This window comes from Cinclus cinclus, chromosome 2, assembly GCF_963662255.1.
Source record: "Cinclus cinclus chromosome 2, bCinCin1.1, whole genome shotgun sequence".
NCBI classification, from domain to species: Eukaryota; Metazoa; Chordata; class Aves; order Passeriformes; family Cinclidae; genus Cinclus; species Cinclus cinclus.
The window spans coordinates 53915315-53939890 of NC_085047.1; the positions used below are offsets into that span (position 1 = coordinate 53915315).

The window sequence follows — 24576 nt, forward strand, 5'->3', positions numbered from 1 at the left end:
TAGCTGGTTATATTATCAGCATGAGGGAATAATACCTGTGCTCCTTAAAACACTGGACAGCTTAAAAACACCTGCCCCAGAAGCTGGGCTGTGAATTGCTGTATAGCTTGAGCAATGTATTTAGGGTCTGTCAGCACCTTCACTCTGCACTGCCATGAAAGGAAATAAATGTTCAGATTGACTGAAATGGCTCCAAGCAGCTCAGAACATTTCTAATTGTGCTGAGGCAGCTCTGAATGGTCCTGCTGTCTGAGAGACAACAAAAAAGGAACAGCAGGCTTTGCTTCTAAGTACATTTACTTCTTGGCTGTTGAAATCATCTGTCTGAATGAAGTTCAGGCAGAAATGTTTCCTAATTATGTAGGCCAGTGAAGTACAAAGCACTGAGTGCTGCATTCACAGGAGTTTTGCTGTGGCTCCCAAAAGAAGCTGCCTATGAAATAGGCTGCTGAATCTTTTGTAAAAATCGTTTGCTTTAAAAAAAAAAAACAAACAACAAAACCACAAAACAAACAAACAAAAAAAACACACACAAAAAACAAAGAAACAAACAAACAAACCCCCCCAAAAAACCTCAAAAATCCCCCAGTCCTGAATTGTCTGAAATGTCCAGGTATGTAATGACAGAATAGTGGTGGAGTACAAAATGGAAAGGAAGGAAGAATGGAGAAGTGCAAGGTTTAATAAACATTTAATTAGACATCAATCTTCCTAATATAGGATAAGCTGGAAACAAAACCATATCTATTACCTGGAACAGAAGTTACTGAAAAACTGAGTGTCAATACATTGCTGATGTACATGTTTGGAATTTCTATACAGTTATTTTCATTCAAGTGCCTAAATTTTCATACCAGTATTGCTTAAAAACAAGTTTTCAGCTTATATTACTTGCTGACACCTATCATTTTTCAACAGCTTCTATCTAGTCATCTATTAGGTCTCTGATTTCTGGTTTCATAAGTGCAAGTTAAGCATAGCTATACTGCAAGTCACAGGTCACACAAAATCAGCTCCTGGAAACATGTGCTTCAGTGATCTTACTCTATTAGCTAAAATATCTTTCAGATCATCCTTGAGAGTCAGGCTGGCCCAGAAAGCTGCCCTATATTCACATTCTTTGATACTGAGAGTATAAGCAGGTGTAGCAACGGACTGAGGGGCCATGAAACTTCTCACCAGTACATGACAAAAACAGAGTAACTCTTCAGAGAGAGGTGAATACCACTGCTACACATTGACAGCAAATGCAGATTGATTAATATTTCATTGCAGAGCTAAACATTTAATGTTATTCCTCTTTGAAATGTCACTGCACATCTGGGCCTGGCTGCCTTTGCTTTCTATGTGCTACTTCTAAAAAGTTAATTTCTTCCCTCTTACTGCAGATGGGTCTGTTGCCCACAGTGTGACTTCTCCTGGTACTGCTTCCCCCTGGACTTTAAAAAGAAATAGAACAGGTATTAGTGATGACAACTATTAGGTCAGTATTGTTCAATGGTCTTCAAGACGGTGGGGTGTAAGAAATACTCTGGAAATGAAACACTTAAACTTTTGGTAATGGATTATCCCAAAACAAGGTACTCTGATCAGCTAGGGAGGAGCAGCTTGTAACCTTCTATTAGTGGCAGCCACGCTCTGCAGCAGCAAGCTGTAGCAGAGGTCTGGAGAGCGTGTGATGTGGAGAACAGAGCAGACACCCTGCTCACAAGCATGCCTTTGAGTAGAGGCACTTCCTGCGGTGGCTGTCAGGCACACGGACCTGCTGGAGCCACCATGCAGGAGCAGGGTGAAGCAGTTTCTGCAAGCTCTGATTTTAACCAGAGAGAGAGGTAGGTTTAGTTATTACTAAGGCACTCTAATGTCTTTTTAATTTCTGTGTGCACCATACCTATTAAGTATTAATCCCAGAAGTATAGGAAACAAATTATATGTTGACAGCTACTTGAAAACAAATATCTCACATTGCAATTCTTATTATAGCCACAGAGCCCCAGGCAAGAAGCACTTCATCATTTGAAATGTACTATCCTAATTATAGCTTGTGTTTTAATTGAGATTTCTTTTCTCCATTTCCCTACCAAAAGATAGCACCACTGAGTGAAAGAAAGTCCTTTACTCTTGCTATAAAGTGGAGTTACTTTACTTTAGGGTGGGACTTGAACCCTACTGGTAAATTGGGAAATATATTTCCTAGGTGCTGGTCCAATAGAAAGCTCACTGACACTTTTGTTGCTATATTATGGAAGAGAATAATCCAAATGCTTTATATGGAGAGTTCCTGAGCTACAGTGAGCCACAGGTGTAGAGCATCTACTACCACCCTGTAGTGGGTCCTCAGTAAACCCCCCTGTACAAGGACATGTTTCTACTTTCTATTTGTTATCATTTCCATTTGGCAGTAGAAGGAGTCCCTCTGGACCCACCCATCCTGGTAATATTAGCAAAGAACTGCAATCTGACATCAATAACAGATTTTACTTTATACCTTTTGAAAAGTTTGTTATGTTTGTTAATCCATTTTGTTTTTTCTTTTTCTTCAACAGGCAAGATAAGGATGCACAGCTGGCTTCCTTTGCAAAAAAAAAAAAAAAAAAAAAAGTTATTTCCCAAATACAGTAGTTTGTTTGTCTGAAAAATAAATACAAAACATTATTTTATAAGACCTTCTGATCTTTGAAGATCTAACTTCTAAATAAATACTAATTGCCAATATTACATGTCACATAGATTTTGCACTGGTAGAATCTTTAGTTAATTCTCAGATCAAAAGAAACATTTAGATAAGTACAAAACCAAGAGGATATAGGTATTTTTTGCTTATAAAATGTGTGTCTGTGTATGTCTGTATGTTTTCCATAGGGGAAAAGATAGACACTTTACCAAAACATAATATAAAGTCAGATAAAGAATAGCTACTGAATTTTTCCCATTGAATCCATACCTGAGTTAAGTCAGTGGACTATTTGCCACAGGCTCCTCTAACTTTTGGACCAGGGTCATGAAGTTTGGCCCAAGCCTACGGGAATGAACGAATTCCTTAACAGGAAACAAAGTATTCACATGAAAATTTGCTTTCCCTTTAGCAGCCGTCATGCTCTCAAAAACCCAAGGTTTTGAAAAGTGGTCACATCTGGCAGAGGTTTAGGGAACAAGATAAAATTCTTGGGCTTAGAGGCAGAGTAATTTGTAGAAAATCATCCACTCCTGTGTAGAAAGCCTGCCCATTTCTTTATTAAATATTCACTTCTTTGGTGACGTGCTTCACAGCATGACTCTGTCTACAAACCTAACAAATGTAACTTTATTTCTTTATTAAATGTACTAATGGCTATTGTGAGGACAACCAAAGCTACCTATAGCTCCTGGAGAATGACAAGAGGATGAAGATATTCATGCATGCAGAGCAGGGCTCCATGCAGTTGGCAAATGAATATGGAGCACACAAAACACCTTGGCTTCTGTCCTGGAGCTGGGGCTGGTGCAGAGGTGTCATACAAGGGCTGCTGCAGGAGCTGTGCAGAGGCATTGCTCTCTGCCTCAGGTGGCACTGCCTCTGAGAGGGACAAGCTAGATGGGAGCACTCTTTGTCCTTAATATGTTCTCTTGGGAACCCAGGCGCTGGTCTCCATGTGTGTTCAGTGAGGAAAATGCCTGTAAAGTTACCTGAGTGGCCACAGACTCACAGCCTCACTCCTTGGGCTGCCAAGGAGTCTTGCTGCAGACAGGAGCATTCCATAGTGACAGCAAACTTCCCTCCCATGCCCAAGGCATGAGCTGCTTTCTGCCTGCTAATATAGACCTGCCTTTTGTTTAGGCTTCAGGTTGGATGGGGCTTTTCTGTGCTCTAATGTTGCCTTGCCATTGCCACTCCAAGCCAACCTGATTTATTATCACTGGGGAGACAATCAGCCTTGGTGCACAAATAGAGATGATCATGTATCTGGTGACAGACAGAATGGCTACAGTGAGGAGCTTTGAGGGTCATGAGAAGTCCCTGTGTGATGGAAGATGCTTAGACCAGAGTTACTTATAGTTCATTTACTCTTAGATAGCCAGGAAATCAGGCAGCAATGCACTGGGCCCTAGTGATGTAGATACATATAATGAAGCTGCTCCATATGTCCCTTTCAGAATCCCTATCATTTTCCACTTACCTAATTTAATATGCTTGGCATCACATAGAACATATACCAACATACTGACATTCACAGCAGATACTTCTAGCAAAGTAAAAGGTCTCAAAATTGTCCACAGAAGGAGTCAGAGGCTGTCTTCAGTCAGCTAAAATATCTGTATAAATTTCAATGAACATTCTGTTTCTTAGTGAGGAAAATGAAAAAAGGCCATCTATTTATATCTTAGCCTAATAACCATCCTTCTGTCACTAAGACAAGTGAGTTTGGAACTATATCAAAATTTTCCTTTTTTTTCCCTCTGATCCATCATTATTTAAAGAATAATAATAAAAACACTAAATACTCAAAAGCATATATTTAAAATCCTGTCTTCTTAAGGGATTACACTTAAATGTCACTTCCAAAAAAAGACATATCTAATTTCATCATTGTCTCTCTGAAAGGTTAAGTACGTAGAGAAAAATTAATGCTTATGTTGATGTACAGATTATCTGTCTTGTCATTCAGTTTGATATTTTTCACAGACTATTTCAATGAATGACAGATAAATTGCAGATACAACTGATTTCTGGATTTTCCTTCAAGAAAAAGGAAGTAGAGGGGTTAAAACATCTCAGGAGTTAGAATTTCAAAACATTTTTAAGGGCCAGGGATTTTTGTCATAGACATATATTTGTGTTTTGGGAAGAGTGCAAACTCTACAGCACATAGTGAAAATTTGTTTGTTAATATGTAAGTCTTGAAAAGCAATGAATTTTTTGATAGAAATAGCTCTCTCAAACTCCAGACAAGCCTTCACATGCCTCATATTTATGCAGATAGGACTGACTTAATGCTTGAAAGACACAACTTGCATTTTCCCTCTCAGGAAATACTGTGTTCGTGCTCAGGACTGGAGTCTTGGCAGTGCACATTAAGCTGCATAGGGAAAGTCCCCAGCTCTCTGGGATTTGGGTGGGGGAAAGTGTTCTCCCACAGTCATTCCCAAAAACTAAACTTATGCAAATGAAGTTGCATCAAGTTCTTCCATCTCCACTTGCTCCACTCCAGCTTATATGTGAAGTACCTTTCCTGATATTATATTTATTCTGAACAAGTTGTTCTGACTCACCATGGTGTAATGACTGGATTTGTGACTGAGGGAAGAGCAGTGGAGGTTTGCGTGGATTTTAGAAAGGCTTTTGACACAGGCTCCCAGTTTTTTCACACCAAGTTTGGGCTAATATGGTCTGGATGGGGAGGTTAAAGCCTGATTAAATGATGAGGCTCAGAGGGTCATGTTTCCTGGTTGAATCTGGATGCCTGCAGTGACAGGGGTATCCACTTCTGTTCGGGAACCTGTCATGTCCAATGGCTTCACCAGTGGAGGAGTGTACTCTCATCAAGTTTTCAGATGATACCATGCTCAGATCAGGCAATATACTGAGGTGTAGGGCTGCCAGTCATAGGGACTGAGACAGTCTGGAGGAATGGCACAACAGGAACCTTAAGAAATCCAACCAGGACACTTGCCAAGTCTTGCACACATGAAGGAAGAGGGCCCTGCAGTGATGTAGGCCAGGACTTACTAAGCCTGGTGAAAGGATGGCTGTGGGGGCACACACCAACCCAAGAGAAGCCACCCAGCACCCATGGGGAGGTGGCAGGAGATGGAGGTGAGCTCTTCTCAGTTATTCTTGGTGGGAGGATGAGAGACAGTTGTCATTAATTTTAAAAAGAGGTCAGTTATAAGGAAAAGTCATTTCCTCTGGGAACAGTCAGGCAGTGGCACAGGCTGCTCAGAGATGATGTGCATCTCCATCAAGGAAGTTTTCAAAATTGGGTGAGAAAAACTCCTAAGCAACCTATTGCAGCCTTGTGACTGACCCTACCTTGTGTAGGAGGTTGGACCACAGATCTTCTGAGGTTGTTTCCCACCTGAATTATCCTGTGGTCCTACAACAACTTGTGATAATGAACAGTATTCTGCCATTTTTTCTACATATATATAGCTCCTGTACTAGTTGGGAGTGGCAGATGAAACTTGCAGCTCCCACAGTGTTTTTTTGGAAGTGGACTAAGACTTCTGACATGTGCATTGACAGTGGGCTCCAGAACACTGGGTGGTCTGGAACATGGGAAGTATTTTACTTCCCATTATTGGAGTATAATTACTCCAAGAATGAGATTTTGCAATAAATTTCCAAATGTATTTGTTGGGGGCAAACTGCTTTAACAGTTCTAAAATACAGCTTGATAAATTTATGAGCAGGATTATGGGGTACGATTGCCAGCAATGGCAGGGAAAGAATTCAATGACCTAAGACTGTGTACACGCTTACCTCTTTTGTTTAGACAGGTGCAAGGCCAAGCTCCTCATCTTCAAGAATAAATAAACTGAAAATTAAACATGGTAAATATTGTAAATATTTCATTGACACTTCCAACTGTGAAATCAAAAACAATCTTTTGCCAGTTCAAAGTTATTAGTTTGTAGCTGTGAGGCATGATAACCATTATAATAAATGGTATTTATATTCTAGTGCAAAATGGATATCAGAACCAAAATGTACATTTATGGACAAAACTAATTAAGCTGTGATTGGTTTATTCATATCACAGCAGCTGAAGGCTCTATGATAAACAGCTTCAAAGTATGTCCAGCATATGTCATAGGCTTGATTAATAAAAATTGACATTTTATTCAAGTCCAAATTTAAAAAAGGAGATTGTATACAAATTCAGTCATGCTATAATGGCATTGCATTGCAACAAAACCCTAATTTTCTTCATGAAGTAATTGCATAGTTCCAGTTTGTCATGATAAATCAATCCTGAACCCAAGCACAGGAAGATCTATAAAAAGGCAATGATGCATTGTCCAGGATATAACCTTGCAAGAGTCAAATGTGGAACAGTAACGCACATATTTATAGCCAGGTCACAGAAACTTTTTATAGCCAACCACAGTTTCAGTGGAAGGAAAGGCACATTTCCACAGTAATGCAGGTACAAAGGCAGCATTTTTCAATTGAGATACACCTGCCAAAGATCTGACTGCAGTCAGGGGAGACACAGTCACAGCTGTGTTTATATCTCCTTCAGTTTTAATAAAGCAGCAATCCACAACCCTAACAGGCACATTTCATACTTACTGTGAGGATATATGGGGTGCTGCTGACCTCCCGCAGCAGATTTGGGTATGGTCCTGAGTGCTCACAAGAAGGGATGAGCCTTAAAACCTGGAATCTGGAGGGAAGAGCTCCTGCTTCTGCTGGTGCTACTGGGAGAGTATGCAGGGTGGTAAATCCCCACTGCATGGTTGGTGTGCTCCTCAGCAGAAGTACAGTCAGATGAGATGGGGCTATTATGGGCTAATCTGGGAGCGGTAAGGTACAATTTTGTTTTCACTGCACAGCACCATAAAGCAAATAAATAGTGCTCAGCCAATAATGAAACTTGATAAAATTCCATTGAGTGAATCAGGATTGATCACTGTAAGCTGGCATTCCTATTTCCACATTCCTCCGAAAATCTGTCCAGTGCAGTGTACAAAGCACTGGAATAAAGCCAGATTTGTTCAGCTCTAAGTGTTACTAACCACCAGAATTGCAGCTCAAACATAGATGGTAACCTAAATATACACAACAGAAATCTAATACTGGGAAAACAGTATCAGAAAAACAAATTTTAAAGGGAATAACATTAGTTTAGTTATGATTAAATAAATTAGTTATGATTGAAAACCCCTTACAAGTTCCCATGAATTAAGTTAACATTGCTTTAAATAAAAAAAAAATAAAAATTGATTTTTAAAGTTTTTTATGTACAGGCATAGTGTACCATGCAGAGAATGCTGTCTGGTGGGTATTTGATCAGAGTTACTGGTGTTAAGGAAGTAAAGGTTTATTACAGCTGGCTAAACTGGGATTTACAGTTTTGTGTGAATTCTGAGTCTGCAGCAGCCAGGACAAAATGGGGAAGGTCTTGCTGAAATCTTACAGGACACCTGACAAAGCAGGCAAAAATGTGGAATATGCCTGAATGTCTCCAGTGGCAGTAGATGTCTATCCTCAGGCAGTGTAACTAAACCCTAAATGTGCCTGTGTTTTACAGGGTAAAAAGATACAGTGTGGTTATTAAAGTCATGAGTATTTCTGAGAATTTTTCCAGTGGGGATTTGGGAAGGAACTGTTTCATCTACTGGCACAACTATACATTGCAAATACTGATCAAAGAAAAGTTTATTTACAGAGATTTTTCAAATACAAACATAAAATAGCACATATTATATATATATTTTACAAAAATGAATATCGAAATAATAAACATGGTACAGCACAATACAACATCAATGAGCTAAACATAACAGCAACAGAAATCTATGTCTGGAAGAAGTTTGCTGTTAGTTGTATGTAACCAACAGAGCTCTACAGTACCATGAGTGGAATTTCCAATGGACGGGAAAACGTCCATTTACTGCATTTCAAAAAAAGTACTATAGTAAGGGTACATATGCCAAGTAATTAGGTTGCATTTTGTAATAATGCTGAAAACACAGAGTCTTAACAAAAGTTATATAGGGCTGAATAAGCAGTGGATAAATGTTTGGGGAAGAAAAATGTATAGAGATTATACAAAATACTGATAAAGTGGCTTATTGGTCCTTTTATTAAATTTAATGTATAGATTAAAAAAGTGTTGCAACACCAAGTCTTAAACCACCAGAGAGAAGTAAAAAAAAAAAAAAAAAAAGAAAATAGAAAGGAAAAGAAGAATCGCACCAAAAAAAAAAGTTTCCTCGCTACTTATTTTGTGCCATGGTCAACATCTGTGCGTGCGTGCGTGTGTGCTTTTGGGAGCGCCGCACTGAGGGGCTGCCAGGCGCTACCCCAGCACGTGGGCGCTGCCACCACCCCTCACCAGCCTGTTCAGTAATTGGTGCATGCAGGATTTCACCATTTGCCAAAGCAGAGTTTTCCTTGCTTATATTTGTGTGGAGCAGACCCTGAGCAGGCTCGGGTGAGAGAGCCTGTCCCTGCCCAGCCCGGACGGGTGGCTTCGCACTGCCCTTCACCTCCCTGCCACCCTGGGGCCGTCACCGTCCCGCTCCTGAGAAAAAGCACTTGAAAATTCCTTGTCCGTCACTGCTGTCCAGTAGACCCGGGTGAGCCTGGCAGGGCCCGTGCCCAGGCTGCCTCAGTAGGGGTATTGCTTCTGCTTCTTGCCCGAGAAGCAGGCGAGCCAAGTGCAGAGCAGCATGGCGGCCGCCGCGCCGCCGCCCGTGCAGTAGTAGGCCCAGCCGATGTGGCAGGTCCCTGCAAGGCAAACACAGGGACATGGGGGAATGTCAGACGGGGGAAATGCCGCCGCCACCACCCTCCCCTCCTGCCCGCCCAGGAAAACGCTCCTCTGAGATTTTGGCCCACTTGTCTCCCCACCTCCGACAGGGAACACGGGGTGCAATTCAGGCCCTGCCGCTGCAATGGGGGAGTTTGAGGCAAGATGTGGCCGGGAACTGCCGAGTGACCATAACCCAGGGCATGGGGCACCTGCTCACGTCCCCCTCACACACGGGCATCGACCCTGACTGCCTCCAAAGGAATGTGCTGTCAGGGGATCACCTGCATGGGGGCTGCTGTGACAAGGAAAGCACAAAGACCAGAAATAAAAGTAGAGACAAATTTCCCTATCCCCACCCGAGGTCACAACCCACTGTTTAAAACTTCACTGAGCTTCTGTCTAATGAGTGCCACAATATGGCTTTGAATCAATTTAAAGGCCTCAGCATCTTTATACAGTCAAACTCATCACCAGTACATGGTGCTGGGGAATCTCACAGTGGACCATAAAGTGATTCTTTCCCTTTCAGGCACTGTGCTTGCAGCAGGGGAGGAGATCAGGAAAACAGCAGCTGCAGCAGGGAGGAAGCCTCTTTAGAGAGCTCCAAAAGCAAGGAGATGGATGATGCTGCTCTTCAGGATTTCAACTCATCTCAAAAGTAAGTTTCACTTGGGCTGCATCATCTTTGTCTTTTTTCAGTGCTTGGGACTTGTTACCACTGAGGTTCTTCCTGTATTGTTGACACCTCGGGTGATACCACCCTGCTTTGAGCAGTGTGTGCTCTCACTAAGGCACAAGCAGCAATGCAACACTTCTTTCCCAGCCTTCCCAAAAGCAGCAGAAGCCATTTTTCCCTTCAGAGAACAGACAGTATCAACAAAGTTTCCATCTAGAAATAAGTGTCATGTTGGTATTCTGTCCCAATGGCATCCCCAAAGGCCAGGCTTGAGGTTCAGAAAATTATCAATTCAGTTAATCCTGCCTTAGGCACAAGAAACACAAAATGTCTGTTCATCTTAACATGTCCAAGGCATTCACATGCCTCAAGGCAGACAGCATTGCCACCGACTGTCTGCAGGGTATTGTCTGGCAGGCTTTGTAAGGAGACATTGGTGGGAGGCAACACTTATGCTCCTGATCACTTTGAATATCCCAGGCTGACACCACAGCAGGAAGCATAATACTTGTTTTGGTTTTTTTCTTCATAACCCTCACAAATTTTTATTTTAAAAAGGTCCAGTAAAATAAAGATCCTGATGTGACCAAGAAGACTTGAGGACTTGCTGCCTTGGCTTGAGCTCACTAGCCACTCTCCTTAATGTGCTGGAGCAGACAGAGAGATTTACCTGGCTCTGTCATCTAGTTGTGCTCTGTAGGTAGCACCATTCTTGCCTTCCTTACAGAAGACCACACTGAGAGTCTGACTTCCTGAAAAGAATGCCACCAGAAACTCTGGAGATCTGTCAAGTGCCTGGCAATGTCCCTGATGCTGACACTTGCCCAGTCATTCAGCAGTCCATGGAGAGACCTGTCTCTGGGCCTCCTACTGCTTTGCCTGTGTACACACCCTGTCCTTAGCTTCTGTTGGGAATTTCAAAAACAGTCTTAACCCTGCACCAGATGTTTAAACTCACTGGATTGTTGCATATAGGTAAAACCTTATAAAAGAAAGGCCCTATAAAATCAGGCCTTGCTCAGCTGAATTAACAGCTAGCCTGTTAAGTTCCCATGAGAAAGAATCTAAGAATGAAAATCAATTTGCATAACAACCTATTCTTGTGAGAAAAACAGGTTGAACCTGTGAAAAAGAAAAAAGTCTATGCCATGAGAATCCGTGAAGAAAATATGTAAACAGCTGTGTAAAGAGTCTTAGCACGTACAGACACAAGCACCTTCTAACCAATGAACTGAGTAGAAAGAAAGTTGTTGCCCAATTAAAATTAAACACAATAACTTGGAAAACTGGATAAAAATAGGCTGTAACACTAAAGTGGGGCTTTTGCCACTGAAACCTTTAAGTGTTATGCCCGTTGTTATTCACTGTTACTGTTATTCTGGATTGCTTTGAAAATGATCATGTTTATACCAGGGTAGGGTGTGCTACAGCATTTCTTGAGATGAGATGGACATCGTCTGATAGGTCATTTGAAATTGTGAAATATTCCAAAAACTACTAAAGAATTGTAGTTGCAGCTTGAAAAAGTAGCTTTTTTTTCATCATGATATTTCCTGGTAGAGTGGTAGAGTAAATAAATGTTAAAATACTACTTTTAAAAGAGTTTAAAGATTCATCTGGTAGCACTGCCCAAAGCTGTAACCCAAGCAGGACAGAATGAAGTAAATTTGACCTTTTGCATCGTGTGATTTCAACTTTTGTACTTTGACAGTGGGAGAGAGTATGTGTGATGCATATTAAGAGGAAAGAACTGTTAAATCAATGTCAGAGATGTGTTCAATGGATACAACACACACATTCACTCTTGCCTGAAGAGAATAACATTTATTTCTCCATACCATGCTTCATTTACCTAAAGGACTGTTGCCCTACTTAAATGCTCTGACACACAGCAGGCAGGCAGCCTCTTGATCTAACAAATGCAGTGTAATTCACAATTGTGAACTGGGTCAAGATGAACAAATGAAAGAATGGGAGAGCAGGGGAATGTATGAAAGAGCTAGGAGCTTGAACCTTAGAGCAATAATAACACAGCAATAAACTTGGCCATTATTTCCAGCCCATGTCAAGAGCAGTGGGAGGCCTTGGAAAGAATAGCTTGATCTGTACTTGGATGATGCTGAGCAGAACAGAATTTCAAGGTGCTGTGCTGAAAAAGAGCCTGCAGCATGGCAGGCACCTGAGGGTATAGGCCTTCGCTATACTTTTCATTGCAAGTATAGTTAAGGATAAATACAAGACCAGAGATAATCCACCTCAAAGGTACCCATTGTAATGAATGCCTACATTGCATAGCCACATGTCAAAATGAAAGAATGATGGGCTTTTTATAACACTATATTACACAAGGATGAAAACATTTTGGAGTTACTGTTTCTGCTTTGGTGTTCTCATTTTATGACATGTATGGCCTATTTTAGTCTACTGCATCCTAGAGATTGTTGGTTATCAATAATTGGGTAATTTAGTTGCAGTTTAAATTGCAAAATTATTTCTGCTTCACATTGATATAAACCACTCATTTAAAAAGGAACAGGAAGCTTTATAAAAAGCAGAGTTGAGAAGCTATTACTGCACTGACACAAACAGAACTGGCCATGTTTCAGTGGTAAGCAAATGTTGAAGAGATTTGGAGAACTGGGGCTTAAATTCAACCATCAAAGAGAGCAGTTTGCTCATGGAGCCTGTCCTTTCTAAAAGATTAGAAATCCAGTATTGCAGTTTCCTTCTTTTCTTTTTTTTTTTAATGTCAAAGTTCTAAAATAAAAAGCAACACTGCCTAAATACTTGATAGAATTAAAGCAGTCATTGAAACCATGTCAATTTTCGCACACATAGAAAAGCACAAAAGCTTTGTTGTTCCCTGAAAGTTGCATAGGAATACACACATATATATATTCATAGGTAGAAGAGTCCCTATCCATTGAGGGTGTGGAGATGCAAGCAAGAATGTGTACATGTTCTTGCTTCTAAGATGGGCTAGATCTGAGTTTGTGCCAAAGTAAATTCCCAGCAGCTAAAGTGCTCTTCTAGCTGATGGAGATGACATGCATCACAGCAGCTTGCTTCTCTGCACAGAACTGGTGTTGCTTTTAGCAAATCAGTCTTCACCTGACAGGTCCGTACTGAGGGAGAAGCTGTGGCTTCAGCACTTCAACACTTAGTTAATTCCAGATTTTTTTTGTTTGTTTGTTTTTAAGAGAGCATAAATAATTGGAACTCTTGGTTGTTCAGTGAAGCAGGACTGTCTAAATTGGCTCAGATAAGTTTGTAGCCAGCCATTAAGAACTTTATTTTCACCTTTGTTTTACTGGGATTGGCAGCAAGAGAGTGTGACGATGAACACTGAAATAACAGAATCATGGAGCTGGAAACTATAGGCATAGATGGCCATTTTTCAGGCAAGAGAAGGAATGAAAGACTGAAAACATTGCACTCTTTTTTTAAGAAGATTGAGAAAAATAATGATCCCTGAGGACAGAGTACAAAAATTATGGTAAGAACACTATCAAAAGAAGATTTGCAGAAAAGAGTCCCATGAAACATAAGACAACATTTACTAAACCAAAAGAAATCAGTAAATGCGGAAAGGTAGATTTGCAGTGATGAATAGGCTTACTATAAAGCATTTCCATTCCTTTACTGATTTCTAATGTGATCTTCAAGGCCAGGATATGCATCCCCTTGCTCCCCTCCTCCTCTTAAATATATAGGCAAATAAAGATCAGGACAAATTTGGAAGTGAGTAAAATTTGCCAACAGAAAATATGAAGATGCTTGATCTACCATGGCGCTGTGCCAGGATCCAGTTGCCAAAGCATAATTTTACCAGGATTTCTATTCATGATGTCTTATAAATAATTATCACATATAGTTATCAAGGTCTTGGAAATAACATATGGTTTAATCTAAAATAACCAATAATTGCCACTTATGAAAAAATATCCTGAATATGAAAGTGTCTTGGATGCAAACCTGTTAATTGCAAGACTTAGTATCTTAAATATTTGTACCTTTTTTTGGTGTTAATTTTAAGACTATCCTGCACTTGCAGTCTGGAGTATTTGGCAAACTCTAATCAATTAACCTTAAGTAAAGCCTATTTTCCAAGTTGAAGGAGAAAAGGTTTCAGAATTATCCAGACTGCAGAGAACAAATTATATACCTTCAAAAATAAAACCTACAATTCCTACTTCCAAGAAGTTGTGCAGGAATTCTAATTAACAGGTTCACATGAGAATACAGTACTATAGAGAATGGGAATTCATATAATCAATCAGGGTGTTGGAAAAGTAGTTAGAATAAAAAATAGAGTGTGATGCTAAGCAATATAATGGGATTTGGAAATATAAAAGACATAAATGAATGTAAAAGATAATCAGCTAATTAATAAGAAGGAAAAATTATTTTGAAACAAAGCCAAGATAAATTAAATAGCTGAAGATCTTTCTCTTGACACAGCAACAGTGAAAAACTGTCATGTGAAATCAGCAGCAAAAACAGGAAAAGAAGTTGAAACTTGGAATGCATCCAGAAGGAATTAAAGTAGTTATGTGAAACAAAAGATAACACTATATAAGGTAAAACTGCAGCTCAGCAAGCAGCCTGATACAAAATAATGAATTCAGTAGAGCTGGTTGCTTTTTCTGTTGCACAGATATGACTTTCACAACGGGTTTATCTTCTAAAAAAAATATGTTTTTTTAATGTATGCATTTTTTTTTTCAAGCTATTTTGGTTACTTAGAATTGGTCTGTAACTAAATGCATAAAATCTCATAAAGTTCTGAAGGGTAAAAAAGTGGGGAAAAAATTGCCAACTTGACATTCCTGAGTCCTGCTGTGTGCTGATACTCACTCATATATATGATCAAATCCTCCTTTCTTTGGAGGATCGCATAATTTTGTTTAATCAAACCTCAAATTTGCTGTAAGTGTGCATTTATAATAGAACAGTGAAGGAGAAACCAATACCCAGTGTCAATTACGATGTTCAAATTCCCAGGAGCAAATAGCTTATGTGCTGCTAATGAGGAGCTCTCTCAGCCTCCCGCAAGAAGTCAGCAAAAAGCTCACCTACTGCAGAACTGAAATCAATTTTGCCTCCCTTTGAACATACACAATGCTGAGATTCACACTGCATCAGTACCCCAGACTCCCTTCAGAGATGATGAAGAAGAAAAGTCACTTACAAAAGTGTGTTGTATTTCCTCTAAAGTAAACATGTAAAGTACAGCAGATGAACCCTGCTCTGGTAGCTCCTATTTTTCTCCCTTTTAACTGGGAAAGGATTCCAAACAACCAGTTCAGTTGCACTTTTTGAATAATAAAGAACACTAAATACTTGGTCCAGATGGTCTGAGTCCCTTTCTGGATGCTCCTGACTGCAGAAGGTGCATGACCATGTCTAATTCTGGCAACAAGTGCATGTGCCTTATCATAGAATGATAGAATGGACAGGGCTGGAAGGGACCTTAAAGATCATCTAGTTCCACCCCCTCTGTCGTGGGCAGGGACACCTTCCACTAGACCAGGTTGCTCAGATCATCCAGCCTGGCTTTGAACACTGACAGGGATGGGGCATCCACAGTTTCTCTGGGCATCCTGTGCCGGTGCCTCACCACCACAGTAAAGAATTTCTTCCTAATATCTAAACCTACTCTTTCAGTTTGAAGTGATTCACCCTTGTCCTGTCACTACATGCTCTTGTAAATAGTCTCTTCTTGTGTTAGAGAGAATGTATGTGGACCTTAAAAGCTTACAAAGAATGGAAGCTGGGCAGCACTAAAGAGGAAATGTTTCTTGATGGAATACTTCCTTTTACTAGCATGTAGTTTACTCAGTCATTTATCTAAGAACGCAGCAGCTGCAGCTCAAGTGTGCTTGTAAAGGTTGTGCTCAGCACCAGTCAAAAAATGAATGCATGAAATCTCCATGCTGTTTGCAGAGGATATGCAAACAAGAAAAATGCCTTTTTCAGACAGATTGCTCACAGAAAAACACCTTTGAATATTTTGTCTTTTATAGGATTCTAACAAATTGTCCTCACTTCAAAATCCTTTTCTTGATTCTTTGGCACTCTATGTCAACACTCAGCCAGATGATGAAATTATGCCACCTAAGAAAAATTAAATAGTTGACAAAGCCTTTTTTACATCCACACTGCTTTCTGTGGGGTTTTTATGCTGTTTCAGTAACTGCACTGTTTGCTTGGGAAGTGCTTTAAAGATCATTCACTCTAACACTTCCACAGCAAACATAATTATCAAGTCAACAGTTTTCCTTAAGATATTTCAAGCCCTCTAAAAGTGGCAAAGAACCTTACTAATAATGATTTTTTTAAACAAATATCCATCAGGAGAGAAATTCCTGAGAGTTTTTGAGGCCAATCCAGCTGCTTGTTTAGTTCAGGATGGGAGCCAGGCTTTTAAGTCTCTCTCTAGACAGCGACTTTGGCCAGGTGAGCCCTTTCACAGCAGTCTACAGACAGATGACCTGCCACAAACAGCAAGCAAAGGTGTGTGTTTGGAGCTATTTGCTTTGGTTGCTGCTGCAGCTGGACCCCCCTTGTTTAGGTCAAGGATATCTCTGGCTGTGAAGGCAGAATATTTTGCCGAAAAAAGAAAAAATGCCTTCCAATTGGTTCAACAAAATTCCCTTTAAAAATTGCATTTATCTTAAATTTTGTGTCTTCATTCTTTTTGGATAATAAGTACCTCTGGTATCACTTCATACATCTGGTGGTTGGGAAGCGGCAGCTGGTGGCATGTGATGACATGAATCATCTATGTTTCAATAAGTGAATCCTACTCTAGATAAACATTTTGCTGTTTGGGCTTTTAGGTATTGGTCTTGTAGTGCTGTTTCACCAGATGCCAGCTGAGGCTCAATTTTGTGAATTAAATTGAGCATGCCCTGACCTCTCTGGGACCTTCTGTGGAACTTGGCTGCCTCTGCACCTATTGCAACAGAAATCGGCGTGTAAAACTGAGCAGTTTCTACACGCACATCCAGGCAAATCAATGGACAAAAATGAAGTCTCACATTGATTTTAGACTTTCAAAACTAATACAAAGTGTTCAAACGTGTATACTCACAATGCCCCTTTAAAACAGACATGTAAGTTCAGAAGGTTTCTTCACACAGCTTAAATATGCCGAATGTGGAAGCTTTTGCAAATGTCTAGTGCAGTCTTCTTTTTTGTGCATACTCTCATGTTAATGCAGAGTCCCTCACTTTAATGAATTTTCTGATAAAATACTCCTTTTTCATCTGTTTTTCTAGTACATTACATTTAGAAATGAAAACAAAATGGTGTAAGCGCCTCTAGCTCAGCAGAATTGAATGTGTGCTATATGATATGCCATAATGACAGTTACTTCTGGGAAATTGCCTGCTAATTCCTTTTGCAGACCCAGGGATTTTGTAGATCTGACTCACTTTTACACCCTTCAGTCAGCAGCTCTGTCCTTCCTGCTGTGCCACGTCACTGCTTCCCTGCATGGGCCCACAGGCAAGTCCAGGGTATGAATAATACAACATAACAGTACCAGTTTGCATGGTGACAAGAGATTAAGATGATTTTGATCCATCCTCAGTGAAAGGCAGTCCCTTTGAGCACTGCTCATTCCCTACTCCAGTGTCTACCTCAGGCACTATTAGCCTCTTGCCAGATTAGAGTACAGACTTTGACTCAGTCAACGAGCAAGCAACTTGGCTGGTTTTAAACATAAACATCTCTTTTTTTCTTGCCCCTATTTATTTGTATTGCCCTATTTCTAGGAGTTAACACCCTAAACAGAGGTAGAAGATTTCTCCTGTTCATAATCTAGTGTTTCAGTGAGAACTCTGCTCCACGTGTGACTTGTGATCCACATGAGACACTGCAATAGGAAGCAGGGCTTCAACACCTCCATACAGGTCATGCTGACTGCTGGGAAGCTGGGAACTGCAAGCAGAACAACACAGCACAGACCTATCATGGCCTTAACCTCTCAACAAGATTTGCAAGAAGTAATTTCTCAAAGGCCTAATCTATCAATGTGCTTCTTTTCATGATGGCAAAACTATTTCTAGAGAAGAACAGGGAGCAAGCCCTTCTACAGGTGCACCAGCCTCTTTATGGAGGTCTTTATGGTGTCTATTTATGGAGGTTATTCCCTGTCCCTATTTGCAAAACAGCTCATCTATTGAATGTAATTTAATCAAAAAATTGAGTTGTCCTTGGCAGGGTATCTTCATTTGAAGAATAAATCCTCTTTGTCAGAGATTGAGCTATACAACCACTTTTATTTGATTGCAAAAAATTAGCCCAATTAAATACATAAAAGTTTAAGTAAATCCTTTGGATATAGTTCACTTAATAAAAACCAAATAAATATCCATTTTTAAAGACAGCAGTAAACTGCTGGGTATTTCCCAATGTCAGCTCAGGTTTTCTAGAAAAGAATACTAAAATCCACTTAAATTAAAGTCATAGTTATTTTTCCTGCAGCTTTTTTAAATACTACTCTGGAATCTACACAGAAATGTGTGTGTTTGTCAGGGTGGAGGGAGAGGTCCCCTCTTCACAATTATTTGGAGTGCCTATTGGTCTAATGCCTTTTCAGAGTGCCTGAAGACATGGAGAAGCATTTCTTATCTAGCACACCCACTAAAGATTAGGCCTTTTTTCTGGGTTCTTAGCATTGCTATTTATTTATTCTCTCTAGTTATGAGCATGTTATGGGAATAGGGGTTTGTCATGTTTACATTAAGCAAAAATTTTCATTTAATTACTAATTCTAGTATATTTCTGGTTACCATTACATATCATGGTGCTTCTGTGAATATATATTCAGCTGCTTCTCAAGAGAGTTCTTGTAGTGCCTCATCTGTATCTGCCTCTTGCTCTTCTTCATCCTCCTATAGTATAGATTGCAGCTCCTGGCTCTTATTTTCTACCTTCATCCTCAACAATTTTCCCCTCTTACTTTTTCTAAGTCCGGAACAAGCACCAGTGCTGAACCTCCACCTTTGTTGGCTCTGTGGTCAAACCTGTTGAGCTTTGACACTCCCAGCTGCACACACATGTTCCCTGTGGCCCAGGCTGCAGCACTCGCTCTGCCATCCTGGAAGAGAAGGCTGAATGCTGTCTGTTGATCAGCATTCCTGTGAACACATCTCCTGTGAGAGCAACTGTGAGCTGAATTATCCTCTCTGTGTCATCCTCATTGGCACCCACAGCAGCAGGGGTTGCAGGACCAGCACTCCCATCACTGCCTTTTCTCCCATTAGCACACCAGTGCAGGGTTCACAGCAGCTCAGATTTTCCGAGAGCGAATTTTGAATGCAGCATGGTTCTTCAGACAACTCATTTCACTCAGGAACGGAAAGCATATCATTGCGGCTTAATCAAATTAAATATTCAAATGAAAGCAATAATTACTTAAATTTGTCTTGAGACTTAGTAAGATTAAGTCTTTGAAATATCATTTTTGGCCTGTAGGCTATAATGAGTATGCCAGTCTCCAATGATTCAGAAAAGACCTAGAGGGTTGGGGTTATCACCAACCAAGAGGTATTTATGAAAGACGAGCAGCATGGTGATTAAATGGCCCTCGGACAGCACCTCTTCTTTACAGATGGTTTTGATAACACACCATCAAACAGATACTGACATTAAGTAAAAAAAGTATCACACCCAAGCATTTAAGTTCACTGCCAATGTATGTGGAAAGGAGATGTTTAGTGGCAAGGCTGCCTAGCAGAAATCACTGCAGCAAATTTCAGCTCTCATTATGATCTGTTAATTAATGTGTTGACATATGATTGCAGCAGATCAGTGAGACCAGCACTGCTGTCAAGCCTAGGCATGTGTCACACATGGGCTGTGTGCTCCAGGTCCAGAAAACACAGTGAGAGCCTTCACAGTTAATGCAAGACTTCTCATGGTCTTTATGCATACCTGGAAGGAAAGCTGTCAGATGACATTTCTCACATTGGTTTCTTCACTGACTTTTAAGGCAAAGTGACAATTTATGCAAATATCTGACTCATGAGTCGAGATTGAGACAGTGAAGGTGGTCTTGGAGATTCTGCTCTGACTGTGGACCCAGCAGTGTTTAAAGGTAACAGTTTGTAACTGCCCAAGTGCTTTGAAGAGCTCACACTGACACAACATCCACCTTCCTGAGACTCTGCAGAGAAATAACCTAGAAGGTAACACTCTTCTGCACCTGGGAACAAACATGGAACACAAGCTGGAACCCCAGAAGCAGAGCTGCTCACTTGCTTAGCATGGAAGAGCAGGAGCTAGCGTGCACCAGTGAGGTTCTAGCTGGCCTTTCAAAGGGAGTGCTGCTCAGTGGGCTGGCCAGGAATTACTTCAGGCTTCCACACAGGAGTGACCATGGGCAGTGATGAACCTGAATCTTCCCTGCAACAGTTACCATGGAGCTTTGCCTGGTCTTTCTACTACATCCTTTGACACACCTTTCCATGGAGCTGGGAATCTAAGTTCTGGAACATTTCTTTTCCAGCTAGTTAACTATACCTTTCTGTTCTTATTGTTCTTTCTCCTCTGTGTTTAGATCTTTCTATTATCACGTGAATAAAAAATTTGCAGGAACTTTTTATACTTTGCTGAAGAGCAAATTCAATATCAACAGCACAGAAGGATATTAGAGTTCAGAACAACAAGGTAATGTAATGCTTCTTAGAGCACACTACACAATCCCTGAGCAATCCCATAGGTGGTTGCTCATAAGACATCAGTGGCACTGTAGGGATGGGTGCTGATATTGGTTATGAGAATTTCTGGTTGCTTGCCAGATCAAATGCACTCAAAACACCACAGAATTGTGTAGGCGAGAGTGGCCTGGAGCATCTCTCCCAAAGAATAATTTTTTATCTTTCAACCTCAATTCTTTTGCATATCTTGACAAGGAACACCTCTGAGATGGAAGCAAATCTCCTTAATCCTGAAATCTGACAGAAACATCAGTGTAAAATCAAGAGATGATGCAGCAGGTTTGTCTTTAACCCTAAGAGACCATTTTTGTCTACTACCACTTTCACTGAGATTACTGTCAGGTGCTGCACAAGTCCTACACGCACACCTATGGAAAGAATTTCTAAGATTAACTAAGGTTTAGCTTGCAAGGGCTGGAAATGGGGAGCTCTGTATGATTCAGAGCAGAAGCTCTCAAGTCTGTGGGGGCTCAAGGTGCTCAGTCCCTCATGCTCCTTCAGGAGGATTGCAAATTCCCCTCTTCCTCAACTGACACAGAATCAGAGAGTACTTATAGAGAAGGGTATCAACAATTGCACTGATCCTTCCAGCTAAGCAAGGACTGGGATGTGCATTCAAACATCAGGTCCTGATCATCCCCATTGCTTAATCCTTAGGTTGCTGCTGCTTCCTTGTTTTCTAAAGCCCCTGCAGAGAAAGCACAGGTGTGAGCCCAGTTTGGCTGCATCCCTGGCTCTCATTCCAGATGCAGTGCAGTCAGCAGCAGTAAGACAAATAGCTTGTTTGGGAGAAGGCAAACAGGGTGCAAGTGTTATTTCCCAGCTTCCCAAGTATGTGAGTAACATGCAAATACACTCTAGGCTTGTGTTAGAAAGCATCCCAGAATTCAAAGACAGCCAATTGCACTTATGGAGAATTATATTGACCTGTGCTGCAATGGGATGCGTCTGTCTACCCTGTCATGACCACCAGGAGTGTTAGCTCCCATACTGCAAGACTATTAAATATGATTTATTTATTAAAATATGCATAAATACATACATATCTACATATATTTTCATTTATAATGTTCTTCTGGAAAACATTTCAGGAGATCCATCTGGAATCCCCTGCCTTGGCACCATTCCAGCATTATGCAATACGATTAGCCTACACACACAGCTAGGTTGGTTTCCAAAACTGTGCTTATGTCCTAGTTTGCTTTTATGGCCAACACATAGAAGAGTCTAATGCAGCTGAGATCCTCTGGTGATGACTCACCCAATTCAAACTGGTTGGAAATGTTACCACAGGTTTGTCTGACTTCTTCACTGTCCCAGCCAAGAGGATAGAGGGCACAACCAGAGCCGATCAACAAACCTATGGAGAGAAAAGGAAATAGAAGTTTATACATGCAATTGCCATTGGCTTAAACCCAGGCTGCCACTTGGGAATCAAAGTGTCAAACTGCAATTTGTGAATCCCAGATAAAAAGAAGTCTCTTCTCTTAAAAACAGATGAAAACCATTTGGACTGCTGCCTTCTGCTGCAATTTTAGAGCTGGTCTGTAGGCTGGAGCCAGTCTGAGTTGTTGAGCATCAGAAGCTATGCTCATCTTCTGCAGCTTTTATTGGAGAGCTTTTAGACTCCTCTTCTACTCTCCAGAATAGCTAAATATGCAGTTTGGAATACAAAATATGTGGTTAAATAGAAGCATGTTAATGAAAGCATTTACAAGCTGATTGCTTCAGATTAATTAAAACAACAATCAACCAGGGTCCACCAAGGTTTCATGAAGAAAACTGACAGTTGTGCTAATCTATTGCCATTTTGCTTTGTTTTTCACACTTTCAAAAGCAAGGGAATAATGGCTTCATACCACTTGATCAATGCATACTACAGGTACACATTCCACAATATTTTCTTAATTCATTCAGCTGAAACAACTGAGGTCTTGAGTCATTTACCTGTTATCATACTTGGTTTAACATTCACAAGAACTTTGCTTTCTCCGGCCCCAGTGCTGGCCTAAACATATGTGTTTTGGCAAATCCTGTCCCTTCACAAGACATCATAGGGAATCAGCAATGCACCCATGCACCATGACTATTTTGCAGAAGTGGCATTTTTATCATATTGCATTCTCAGCTGTCACTGCAGCAGCCGCCAAAAGGCCGATATAGCTGGCAAAGCATTTTACACACACAGCCTAGAGAGAACATTTCAATGTATGTTACAAGATTTAAATACTGTCTCCTTTGTGTCAGATCTTATTTATGAGATTGGAAACAAATCGCTGTGTAGATAATGGGCTAGAAGCACCTGACACTTCACAGGCTGTAAAGCAAGCAGGCCCTCCCGAGGTTTGCAGGGGTGCCTTTTACCTGCTAGGCAGAGCACAAAGTTTCAAGCCCTTCAGCTGTCACTTGCTGCCTTTGGGCATACCTCTTGACCTCATATAATCTTGCTCCTCCACTCTTGACAATAAGGAGCAGTGCTCCCTGGCAAAACACTTCTGCTGCCATGCTCCCAGTGCAGAAAAACCCTGGGTGTTGTGAGAGTCACTGTGGAAATCACACCAGTCTTACAGGAGTCCTGAGAGGGATTATGGCTCAGGGCCTGGAGCTTGCCATACCTTTCTACTCTCTCCATTCTCAAGATACCTAAGCTTCTCATATTGCTGCAAGATATGGAAATCATTTTATCATGTTCCTGATTTGCTCAAAGACACACCGAATAAGGCACTGAAGTCCAGAAGTGGTATCTCATCTTTCTTCAAAAGATGTTTAATGCTCTTAGCATTTTGGCTGTTAGCAAAGTAGCTCAGCAGCTTCTCTGCTGCTCCTCCAAGCACACCTGCCCATGTTTAAGCCAAATATTAGCTCCCTGGATCTTCCTCCACCAAGTTCAAATTTCTTCTTGTTGGTCAAGAAGAGCAACACTTCTTCCTTCTTATTTATTCCTTCCCTTGTTGAGCAGTCATTGCCTGCTCCTGTCTCCATATCTACACTACATAATGAAAAAGAAATCCCTGAGGCAGCCCTCTCTCAGATGGAGCATTCACCCAACAGCTGTGACAGAAGAAAAAGCAATTAAGGACATGTGAATGCTAGGTATTTTCAGAATTTTGCCTGATATGGGTTTGGTTGATTCTAATGTCCTCACTAATATCTTTCACAGTATCATTTAATTTTTTTCCCCCTAGGGCCATAAAGCTAAGGGCAGCTGGTAGAATCCATGTAAATGAGAATCACTTCTAATTAAAGTCTCAGAAAGGATGTTTCTCAGACAAGAGAATTTAGGCCAAAACTGGGTCTACATTTGTTAAAGACAGCCTAAGACTCTCAAAAAAAAGCCCCTGCTGATTCTCTCTTGAAATGTTAAAGTAAGAAAGGTGTTGTGAAGCGCTGACAGCGTGGGTGATGTGTTAGGAAGGGGCAGGACCCCATAGGACAAGGAGGAACATCACCACAGATGATGAGAATGGCTGGAGAAGGGAAGAAGACCCAAATGCCAGAGTCAGATTCACAGACCAGTGGACAGTGGCAGCCCCAGCCAGTCCTGCCGTGGCTCTGACCCCTTCCCACACTGCTCGGGGTGCCCGCGATGCACCCAGTGCCAGCCCGGGCAGCCACAGCTCAGGAGCTGCTCTGGCCCAAAGCAAACCAGCCTGTCTGGGCTGTTTGCAATCAACCTGTGTACTTGAACAGACTGTCTGGAAGACCTTGC

The 24576-nt window shown here is 40.9% G+C and overlaps 1 protein-coding gene across 1 annotated transcript in view; it reads right to left on the bottom strand.

The window, feature by feature from the left end:
- Positions 1–8528: 8528 nt before the first annotated feature.
- The window catches only part of LHFPL6 (LHFPL tetraspan subfamily member 6), a 133200-nt gene continuing 117152 nt past the window's right edge, over positions 8529–24576 (bottom strand). Inside the window, exons 2-3 of the mRNA XM_062514726.1 lie at positions 22129–22227; positions 8529–9436 (exon numbers count right to left, since the gene is read on the bottom strand). Of these exons, the coding sequence (XP_062370710.1) occupies positions 9318–9436; positions 22129–22227 (218 nt within the window). The 3' untranslated portion in view covers positions 8529–9317. The remainder of the gene's footprint in view (positions 9437–22128; positions 22228–24576) is intronic.